The sequence below is a fragment of the Plectropomus leopardus genome, chromosome 1, assembly GCF_008729295.1.
Source record: "Plectropomus leopardus isolate mb chromosome 1, YSFRI_Pleo_2.0, whole genome shotgun sequence".
In the NCBI taxonomy this organism is placed as follows: Eukaryota; Metazoa; Chordata; class Actinopteri; order Perciformes; family Serranidae; genus Plectropomus; species Plectropomus leopardus.
This window is the reverse complement of record NC_056463.1, coordinates 28,289,965-28,302,244: the sequence shown is the minus strand read 5'-3', so window position 1 is coordinate 28,302,244 and position 12,280 is coordinate 28,289,965. Positions and strand designations below refer to the sequence as shown.

The window sequence follows — 12,280 nt, the reverse complement described above, 5'->3', positions numbered from 1 at the left end:
CAGAATTGCTAAGGTAAAATACACATTCAACACTATGTTCTTTTCAACCTCCCGAACAGAAAAAAAACATATGAAATTATATAAAACACTACAAATAATCAGTATGCCCTTCAAAAGTCTAGTACAGGATTAGGTGGCATCTAGCAGTGAGGTTGCAGAGCTGAAACTTCTTTGAATCTGACAGACATATAAAAAAACACGTGACCCAATATAGAGCCAGTATTTGGTTTGTCTGTTCTGGGCTTCTGTAGGAACAACATGGCGGACTCTGTGGGAGAGGACCGGTTCCATATGTAGATACAAACAGCTCATTCTGAGGTAACAAAAGCACACTTTTATTTTATTTTATTTTTACAGGTGATTTTAAACTAATAAAAACATAGTTAAAGATATTAAATAGGCTGCTATTTCTGCCAATAGATGTCTCTAGATCCTACATACTGGACCTTTAATCCAGGGAAGCAAAAACCAGCTTCCAACAGACTTTCAGATGTGATTGTTTGCAAAATGATAAAATTGCTAGAAATCACTGATAATGTAAAACCTGTATATGCTAAATAAAGAATTATTCTTTAGTTTAATAATCACCAATATAGTGGGAAATGGTCATATCTACCTAATCCTGTTGCTCAAACTTTGGCATAACTGACACATCTTTCCTTAAACACCTCTAGGCTACATCTGGTTGTCATTATATTGTGGGCTGGAGTACTGTTCCTGCATGGCTCCAGCAGCCGCACCCATGGCTGCCTGCTGGGCCGCAGCCTGGACGTGAGGGTTCTTCCAGGCTCCTGTAGTCCATTCCTCCTGAGCTTTGGACATGCTGGCCCCACTGCCACGGTAGTAATTATGGATCTGTAGGCAAGGTGTGTTCACAAGTGAATATCAACAAGACCTCATGTGTGTAAGGTAAGTGCTTTAAACTACTTCAATTAATGTCATTATGTAGATTTTTGAAGTTATGCAACTGTATTTTCTTATCAGTAAATTTGTTTAAGGAGTAATGTTTTAGGTACAGCTAAGTATTTAATGTGACTTTGGCATTTAGAATTTTAAACCTAAAAATGCTAAATATAAATACATCTTGAATCCTGGACTGACAAAGACCTTAACCCTTTGAAACCTGTGCAAACTGGTTTGATTTCTTTCAAAAGCATAGGTACAAGGCAACAAGCAACTTAACAAGACATGGCCTAAAAACTAGCCAAAAAAAGGTTTAAAAAAAACCACACAAACAAAAAGTCATATGAAAATTACCTGTCAATGAGGAAAAAAAAGTAAAAAAAAACCCCAATGACTTAGAAAATATAATATATAAAATATTATTTTATATATTATATTTTCTAATGTAACATCATTTTAAATATAAAAACACTACAATTATAGTTTTGGACATTTTACCCTATGTTTTGGGGTTGTTTTCTAAAAGTCCTCCCCTCTTTTTTAAAAAATATTTCTAAGTAAAATTTCTTGCAATTTAAGGGACATTTCTTGTTAAGTTGGTCATTGCCTTTTATCCCATATAAAAAAATCTAACCAATAGGCTCAGGATTCAAAGAGTCAAATAGCTTGTGAAAGGCATCTGCACGCAGCTCAAGAAAACTGGTGTCGATCCAGGTTTCTCAGGGTTAAACATTATTTTCTCCAAAAAACACAAAAAACACTTCTTTGCAGGAGTGTACAAATGAAATTCTTACCCTGGTGAGGGCGATGAAGGACAGTGAGGCCACTGCAGTGAACATGATAGTAGGGACCAACATGATCAGTGCAATCAAAATGTTATAGCTGAAGTAGGAGATGGTGGCCAACCAACCACTGAAAAAGACAAATTCATACAAAAAAAAAAAAAAATTAATTATGCAAACAACATGAAGCATAATTATCTGTTATTGGGTTGTCTGGTGTTCCTTATCATGACACCACCACCGAACATCTGGATGTTAAATGCCAGTAATTTTTGTGGACTTTAAGTGCTGCGATATAAAGTTTAAAAGTTTTATAGCTCATACATGAGAATATCCAATTGCACATGGTGACATTTATAAACTTTATGGAGGCTGTCATAATATTAATTTCTGATCATCAGCCTGAGTGAGGTGACATTTTGAGGATCTCTTTAACGGCCTCTCAAAATCTAATAACAGGACGATCATAAAAGTTATATGAGGGCAATTTCTGATGTTCCATCACTGTCGTGTTAATGAAAGCAGCGAACAAGGTCTTTATGAAAAAAAAAGAAAAAAAGGAAGAAATATTCCCCCTGAGAAGACAGTTGAGCTCAAAATGCTCCATTCAAAAGTAAATTTGTAGTCTTATTAAAACAACTTCTTATTCTATTCTCTGTTAATGAATGCGTAACAATGAATTAATTATTTAAACACTTGTAGAAGAATCTTAACTTCAGTAATGGCTCTGGTGCCTGAGTTGCATTAGACTGGCTGACTCCAAGTATGAGTCTTTGTACCTTGGTGTAATGGCACTCACTTGAGAAGTTATTTTCTCTTCCTTTAGTACTTAAAAAAAGCGAATGAAGATTTAACCTAAAAAATGAACGAATAGCTGATGAATATGCAAAAAAAAACTGAATATGATTCCTTTTGTATTCTGAATGTTCTTAAAAACATTAAAAACTATTTGAGAGAATATTTTTAATGCATTTTAAATCTCTGAATCTTACCATACTCCCCAACCAGGGATGCCTATGCACTGGATAATGCTGATGCCAACTTGGGCCATGAACACGAAAAAGAACTGCATGAAGTTGAAGGAGCTGTCAGTCCTGAGAAAAAAAAACAAAATGAACAAGAAATATTTACATGTGCATACAAAATTTATCACCACTACATGTCTTATTTTGCAGTTGCATGCTGTACCGTGTTTTATGTTATCCATGATGTATTTCAGGGTGATGCACGTTTGACACAGGCTTCACCCTCCACTGTGGTTCTTCACTCAGGTATTCACACACTGATCATTTCCAGGTTTATTCACAGTCAGTCACAATGAAACTATTTGATCACATGCCTCTATAACCATGGTGTCACTTCTCCCACCTTTCTGTAGTGATAATAACGCAGCCATCAACGGCCTTGTTGGAAGGGTCTGGAAATGACGCTGCCCTTCAGTGAAGGCAAAGAGAGGATGTTCTGGGTGCCCTTCTGTCTCCAGAGGAAATGACTGAATTATTTATTTTCGGCTGCCACTCAACATTTTCAGAGAATGGAGGAAAAATTTGCTTAAAGCCGCCACCCATGATGGACCATTGCCCTTGGTAAGTACACATTGCTATTCTGTTGACTATGGATTGCAGAAATGATTTAATGGCAGAGTGTGATGATGAGCCTCTCAAACGCAAAGTATAAAGCGATTTTTTTCCTGCATTTTCACATTAAATGTTTCCCAAAATATGGTCACCTATTATATTTTACTTCAACAGATTAGACACTGAAGTAATAACAAATATGAATGCCACCATCCTCACCAGTAGTTTCCCACTTAGTCTTTAGTAACACTTGATATATGTGATTATAGAAACTCATTGACAAGAGTTATGTTAATTGTTAGTTCTTATGGACTCTCATACTGAGAGATGTTTTTTGAATATCTATTGTTAAACGCACAATAATAATGTGTTTTAAAAAATGTTTCACTTCGTGGTATACTCAGCTGGCACCAGATGTCAATATGACGTCAGAAAGACATTTAAATTTTTCGGCAGACAGACATTAAATTTCGGTCGGAATGAAGACTGGGTTAGACATTTTAAATGTCTAACATTGGAATTTCACATTGTTTGGACATTTTGACGTTTTGCAGGCACTGGGTTTTGTTCTGGATACCATACAACTAAATGTCATTATCACACATCAAGATGACGTTGGCATGAGATGTTTGGAAAACGTTGGATATTGGTTACTTAACAACCCAACTTAAAACCAAAAAAATGTTATCTGTCGTCTGTATTTGAATTAACAGTGGCATTAGACATCGTCTTGACATTGAATCTTGGTGACCCAACGTTACAACCTAAATTCAACCAAATATCAAAATCTTACAACGTGGTGGCCATCTGGGAGAAGAAAATATCCGGTGATGTGTACACTGATATATCAAATCTCCACATATTTTTGGCATGTTGATATGTAAAGAAGGGAGGAAGCCAAAAAAGGGCAACTGCAATGATCATAGACGTACTACCATATGCGTCTCAGCCAGAATTCATCTCTATGCAACTCGATGTCACTTGTGTTACTTGTGCACCAACTAAACAGTATTGTGTGTGTCTGTGCTTTATGTTTGACTTACTTGAAGGCCTTGTAGATGGGCCTGAACCAACAGACATAAGAGCAGGGAGTGAACATGATTAGCCAGATGATAGCCAGTCCAAAGTTGGTCACGCCACCTCCACCAAACATCCAAGCAAAGCAGCCAATGAGATTCACCACAAGAGTAGCAGTATTCACTGTAAGACCAAAACATAAAACACATTGTATTTTAGGTACAAATAAGGTATCTTTTTGGTACACCGACATAAACACGCAGAAACGTGTTTGAACAAAGACTGATATGTGATTATGAAGGCAGCCAGCATTAACATAATGTGAAATATATAATTGCTATGCTTCACTCACAAGATGGCTTGTGTTCCCTGAATAGCCTTTTTGCCCGCGTCCTTTTCTATTAATTCTCAGTAATGTTATGAGGCTACAGTACTCCCCGCTTAAGTTGCACTTAGTTCTAATTGGAGCTCTGTGCTTTGGTCCCATCTTTCTTCTCTAAACCAGCAAAGAAGACCAATCAGCTTCAAATTTCGGTCTATGGAGAAAATGCAGAGTACTTTACAAGAGAATTATGAGGCAAAACACAGCTGCAACATGACAGCCATTGAGGATCACAGTTAAGTGTCTTAAATACACAGAAAAAAAAATCTGTGGGCTTCAACTGATTTTCAAGCATGAAATGAGAAAGGAAAAGTAAATGCAAACGGAAAAAATAGTTGAATAACACTCGAATATACAAGTGATGTGCATGCCATGCATACAGTAAACTGCTACAGAGGGAAACAGAATAACAGCACATCCAAAAGCAGATCAGGAATATGAATACCTGCTGATGTTTAGGTTTACTAAAAAAGACGACACCTGCAGAGAGAACAGAGTTGCAATGACAGACAGTTCACAATAATAGATAAATATTTCTAGTGTGAAAACCAAATAGAAAACATATTTTTATGTGGGCACAGCAAAGAAAATTGAAATCAGGTATACGAGAGTGGAGAGGCACTTCTGGAATTTCATTGTGCCAGTTGCCACCTGGCATCAACATGCCAGCTTCAACTTTATTTTCGTTATCTTCATGTACCTCTACTGTATATTGGCTCACTGTGTGACTCCCCACTGCTAGTGTCATTGCACCTATGTAAATGTTATAGTAGCTTTGAGCTATTTCGCTCACTCGGCTCCCTCGCACGCTTTCATGGACGGGCAGGGAGCTTCCAGACCAGAGCAATATCACAAACATCATTGTACTGCTTGTTTATGGTGTAATAAACTTTGATGAAAGTGCTTCTGGCAAAAATTGTTTAACACAATTTCAATGTTAACTACTCTGCTCAAACCAAGGCCATCTGGTCAGCGCTATGACTCATTAGCAAATAAACCAGTCAGGATAACACAGCCACAGCCAATAAAAAGAATATATTTTTGGAGCAAAGGGACACTTGTAAACCATTGCCCTTCTGTTGCATAGTTCTTATTACGAGGTAACCATAGAGGAGAAGACAGTTTATAGGACCTTCAGGAAAATTCTGGGCTTCTGTTGTTTTATTGAAGCATCAGGTGGCGTCTGCAGGAAAAAAAGTCAGTTTAAAGTTTCATAGAGGAGCCTGATGCAAGGATAATGTAACATAATGTGTTGGAAACCACTCACTCACAATACAACTTTACTTTAAGCCACTCACACATCCACAGGTGGTACATTTTTTTGCACATGCTGCGGTGCTGTTCAGGGATCTCATCAAAGTCCTGGTAGAAGCATGGCTTGACTGGAATGAATCCCGGCAGTGGGGGAAAGTTGGGCTCTGAGACAAATAATTTAACAGTTAGACATGGCAGCTTGCACATAGTAATTATTTCCTAGCATAGCTTGTAGCACCCAATAATGTAATAACTTCCTAAAAATTGAATAATACCTTAAAATTAAATGCAATTGGAACTTAACATAATTTAGAATATAATTAAACACAATTATGTAATAACGTAACAAAATGTCCTGACATGTATTGTGGTAACATTTCTATCAATAATGTTATACTTTTCCAGTAGTTTTCTTCTCAAAACTAATTTTGACAAGTAAGGTAAAAAGTATGCTTTTTTTCCCTCAGAAATGTAAAATGCGCAAGTTTATAAAAATGTACAGTAATGTTAGTGTAATGTTAGCCTTCATGAAAACATTTGACATTGATTTCATGTTTGTAAATGTAAACTCTCAGCTTTATGTTGGATTTAAAATTTACAACAGATGGAATGTGGTACATTGTTATCAGGCAAAAAATGCATCGAACTAATATCAATGGGAATTAAAGCCATCCACACCCATGTTGATCGTCTTTTTGACCAGAGTGACAACATCAGAAATAGACAAATAAGATGCTTTGCCTTTGCATGGTCTTATGAAATTTCTGCATAGGTAGAGGGGAGCTTGCACAACCAATTGTAAACCTAATAAATACCAATAACTATCTTACAGAGGAACAATACATTTGAACAGTAACATCAAACTTCCTAAATAGTCCTGCAGGGATAAGTTGATAGGAATTCAGTTGTACTATTCAAAAGTATGTATTTGTTATTTGCTATGAACTGGAGCTTTACTGACAGCGAGCCCTTCTTCTTACACCAGTACAGCTTTTTTAATATATGTTTTGGATTAGGGTTAGATGTGTTATTATTTTTTTTTTTTAATCACAATACCAGTAAGGCCATTTTATTACATATTTTGTGTACATACTGGTGTTTACATGAATGGGTTTTATAACAGTTTTGATCAAGTTAAGTGCAAATTTTATTATACTATCAGGCATAATTCTATTTTCAGGACATTGTTGCATTGTTGGCATTATTATTACATAGCTATTTCTTTATAATCACTGACCTGCCATGTGGATAAAGTGTGGAGTTTGCTGCACAGATTTACACCTTCTTCGGTCTCCTGAGCCTGTCAGATAAGAAGAAACTGGAGGTTAGGACTTACTTGTTGGTGCTTGCTTATTTTTGCAGCCCTCGTATAAGCAGTGTGGTCACTAGCAGATGTTTTCACATGCATGTCGCAGGTGTTGGATAGACCTTTGGCCTAACAGAATAACGTATTTCTGCGAGGAAGGCGTTTAACAGAGGGTGCTATAAGCTAAGCGTCGCCGTCCAGACGTACTGCCGGGGGATTTAATGTGTGAGCCCTCCAGGCACCGTCTCAGTAGTGGTGAGAAGATTTTAACAACTGAATCTTTGCGGTTTCAGGGGCAAATAGTGACACGCACGCACACCGTGAGACACACGCGCTAGTTACAAAAACACGCACGCTCCACCACCCTGAACGTAATCAGGCAGCAATATTAGCTGTACATGTGCGGAGACGTGGATATTTTTGACAGAGAGCTAGCCATCACAGCCAGGAATTACGGATTCCACCGGAAACCTAATCTGCTTACCTCCTCCAGAAAGCACAGCCTCTCCGTTTACAGTGCACAGTCTCCAACTGAAGCTTCAGCTGCGCGACGGATGAGTGGAACTGTAAATGATATCTGCAAGCAAACTATTAGACTATTAAAATACTCTGTTCTGTAGTTACAATATGAGCGATCAATCCTAACTATCCAGACCATCTACCAATCAGCGTGCGTGAGTCTGCTGTCACTTTGATTCAGACCAATAGGCAGATGACTCTAATCCTTGAGCGTTGTACTGTTGAGCCAATCACTGTTTAGCTCTCTGTCCATGGTGCTGAACCTGTCCTACTGACGGAGGTAAACAGTGTGGCGTTAAACTGCAAACTGCAAGCTGCTCTATCGCCATTTCTCTAACAGTATCATTTATGATGACCACATTGCATTTACAGTTAATGTGGAATGATGTCGTCACACATTTAATCACATGATTGTGCTGTTTTGTAACTTGATATTTTTGTAATCCAGTGGGATGTCCAGTGTCCCATGTTCATACTTTGCAATAGCAAATAAATAAATAAAAAACAAATTAAAATAAACATCACAATTTATAAAATGTAGAAAGTAGCCTAAATAATATATTCAGAGCAGCAGCAATATTAGAAATATGCGGTTCAGATGGTTGAGTTAAATAAGAAGATAGAAATACTTTACATTTGACTTGTGTTTATGATGCTGCCCTAAATACAAAGTTGACTCCGGCTCTCCAGCTGGGGTTGCTGTTTCACTGCAGTGAGTGACTCTGGAGGGAAACTTGGTTGGCGCCACAGGAAACAGTTTCTTGGCAGTAAACACACTTGTTGGCATAGTATTGCTTGGCTAACTGAGAAGGACTTTTTTTCCCCCCAACAACAGAGTCACATGTGGTTGGTGTGGTGCTATAGTACATGACTACAAGTCCTGTGGAGTAAAGCAGGACTGAAAGCAGACTAGACTAAAAAAGTTTTATTTTAAACAATGTGGAAAAAATCAAAATATGATGACAAAAAAATAAGTAATAAAACAATATAAGAGTACCTGGCAGACATATTCAGTCAACAACATAAGTATTATATAGCTAAAGTTGAATAGGCAGAAGTGAATACTTAACAGTTCATCAATTTATATTTTAGCAATAAACTTAAATTTAAACATGAACATTAATAAAGCAAACAAAAAAACCCCAAAAACAACAAGAACAGATAATTAAATAATAATTTTTAAAAAAACAATAAAAAAACAACAGAATCTCCCCTTTCAGAATAATGCACCTTATTATGTTTTTATTTATAAAATACTCATTGTATTCATGCCAATTCATGATGTGATGATTGGAGGCAGACTTTATTTTATTTATTTTTGTCATAATAGCACATTTAAGGTATAAAGTAAGTCTTTGAGAAAATAAGTGGAAAAGTATTTTTCTGACTTAAAGTAATTAATATCAAGGCCCATTTTTTCCAACAACATAACTTTCACTTTCGTCACATTTTGAGCTCTCAGTAATAGTCTGATGACATTGAATTTTAAATCACAATATGTTACACACTGTACTCAACATTGCCTTGATTATATAGAGCTCTGACATAACATACACTTGATCTCCTTGTGGAGGTGGAGAAAAGAAAAGAGAAATTCTCTCTGGGAATCATCTGTATTAATCACTGCATATGTCAGTGTACGACATCATGCACTCTGATAAGCCCACATGGATCACAAGGTGTCACAGGTGTTTTAACTACATTACAAAGCTTTAATTTACAGAGACCTCTTGATCTGCAAACTTTGGCCAAACAAAGTTAATTTGTGACACACAGCAAAGACAGTCCTTGCAACTTTGGCATACTATCAACGTTTTTGATGACACTCAGTAAAGATGAACTGGTGTGGACACAGTTTAAATACAGAATAGGGTTGGTCTATTAAATACATTAGTTTTTCAGCACATGTCAAGAGAAAATGTCACTAAGTTTGTCAGAACAAAAAATTTAAAAAATGACTTTATTGAGAAACATTAGTCATCTCACCAATAGGAGTTATTGCAATAAAACTATGGTGTGTCACTAGGTGTCTTTCCCTTCACATCCAGAACAATATAAACCTGAAACACAGGATCCACTGTGCTCATAGAAAACAGTCACGTACAGGTAAACTGGCTTAAACGATGTAAACAAACTGCTGTAGTGTAGAAATAATGTTCATACAGTTTACGTGAAACTGAAATAGCGTCGAAGTGCCAGGAAAATAGAGAGTAGTATATGTATAAGGATAGTATATCACTTTCACATAAGAAAAACAAAACACATGCAACTTATCACATGTGAAACAGCATTTCACATGTGATAAGTTTTGAAATTTGTTGTGTAGGCTAACATTTAAGCAGTGCTTTTTTTCTGTGAATGAACCACTGACAATTGCTTGTCCCTTTATTGCGAAGGAACGAGAAACCATGATCCCTGTACTTTTCCTGCCCGCTTACAAATGAGCTTAAATTAGCTGTACGCTAACACATGCAGAATAGTTATTTAGCAGAAAGCCAGTATTTAGTTTAAACTTAGTTAAATACTCAGAGGACATTTATTAAATGTTAGGCCATAGTTATTTAGTTAGGTTAGTTAAGTTTAGTTTGTACGTGTAAAAAATATCAGTGTGGGCATGATAATTAGTTTTTAGTTAGTTAATAGTTGGTAAATAAGTAGCAACAAAATTTCCCAATTGTGAAATTTGGTTTACATGTGAAATCACAACATCAGATGTAAGATGTTTGACTTCATGTGTGAAAGCTTGCATTTGACATGTTTTTATTTTTTTTTAAGAGTCTTACATTAATGTTATTTCATGGTATTGCTTTACCCAATATTTATTCAAACTGAAATGTAATATTCTTACAATGATTCATTCAATTTTCATTTCAGATTTTGGTCATTTTACTTTAATCACAAAATCTCTCTCATCCATCATGTTGAAATGTAAAATATATAAGAATTGGTAGAAATGTTAATTTGTCCCATGTGCAAGATTTCTTTTTTTGTGTGTAAAAATAGTAGCAAGATGATAAGACACTGAAATCTACTTACCACAGTAATTTAAACAAAAGACAAGCAATTAAGGCATTTGAATGTTCATAATTTAAAGTAGAGTCACAAATATTCTGGACTACTCTCAGCCTGGGAACCAGACGAATCTTTGAGCTCATGTTATATTTGCTTTGGCAGATGTGAATAAGTCCAGCAGTGCCAGACTAGATTAGTCTTGTCGAGGTTGAATCAGTAATAAGTGACTTCCTTGAAAATGAGCAATGAATGCAGCATGAAAATGTGTGAGAAATTTATATAATGAGTGAATACTGCTTCTTTATTAGTCATATGGAAAATTAGATTTGTGTAGCTTTTCATCAGGTTTAACGTTTTCATGCATGTTTTCGATCATCTAATCAGTGCCGTCTCTTCAGTCCACAGCTATTAGTGAATTCAGCAGCGTGGTTGTTTAGGTAACTGTCTAATCATTGTCATTTTAACAAAAAACATCCAACTCAGATAAAAGTCTGCAGGAACTAAAGAGTTAGTCAGATGCAATTGTTATCTGTCAAGTCAAGGTCGCTCAGTTTGGAAAGCGAGTAAAGCTTACCTCACACTGTCACAACTGCCTTTCTCTCATTTTTTCTCTCTCCATTAATATTTATCTGGCAGACTTTCAGTCTAGACAAGCTTCTGACAGGTTGTTCTAAGGCCACCATGGCATGGGCCTGAAACAGAAATCTACAGAAGAGTTGACCCTAAGTGGTCTCTCTTTCTTGCCTCTTTGTCTGTCTTTCTCACTCCATCCCTCATTCTGCCTTTCCAGTCTCCCTGCCAAACAAGGCCACCATTGACAGGACCATTGAGATGAGCTCCTTTCTGTAACGCCTTGCAATTTTCAACAGAGATTCAGAATCTACTTTTTAAGCTAATTAGGACACGGGCTGCTTCTTTCAGAGAGTAATGGTCCCACTCTGTATTTGCAGAGCCCACTGTCCACCTCCCACTTCAGCTCACCAACAGTGCTTCACTCTGCATAGATTAGAATGGGAAAGTCACATTTCCCCCATGAGTTTTCCCAACACACTATTGATGCAGCACAATGAGTCTTTTCTGAGTCCTCTTTGCTGAGTGCTTTGTCTAGATGCACAGTAGACAGAAGGCAGGATATTAAGTATAGAGAAAGACAGTGAGAGAATGAGAGGGGTAGGAGGGAAATAGAAAGAAGACAGAGAGAAGAAAAGAGGAAATGAAGGGTGAGAGATGGGCCTGCCATCTTAGTGTCAACATTTATTGAACATCAGAGGCAGAGAGATACAATGTTGTATTTTTGTTGGAGCCGAAGGTTTATTTTGGATCAGTGAAAATTCCTTTGCTGCTTCCTGTCTTGGATGTTGACTCACAAATAATCAATTAATTTAGATGTACAAAATTACACTTTGAAATCTTCCTGCTCAACTGTTTGGTAGAGCACATTTTAAATCTCTGTATCTTAATGAAATGTGTGATGAATTCTCAACCTGATTGAGCTATCTCTACTATTCACTTGAGATAAGTTACGCTA

General features: G+C 36.7%; 1 protein-coding gene across 1 annotated transcript; it reads right to left on the bottom strand.

Moving 5' to 3' along the window:
• Positions 1-629: 629 nt before the first annotated feature.
• Positions 630-7,839, bottom strand: LOC121945475 (secretory carrier-associated membrane protein 5-like). Its single transcript, XM_042489668.1, has 7 exons — positions 7,706-7,839; positions 7,153-7,215; positions 5,960-6,079; positions 4,306-4,462; positions 2,678-2,779; positions 1,698-1,815; positions 630-855 (listed from the first exon to the last, which is right to left on the bottom strand). Exons 2-7 carry the CDS (start codon positions 7,157-7,159, stop codon positions 676-678), a joined length of 684 nt encoding a protein of 227 aa, XP_042345602.1. The 5' UTR covers positions 7,160-7,215; positions 7,706-7,839; the 3' UTR covers positions 630-675.
• Positions 7,840-12,280: the final 4,441 nt, after the last annotated feature.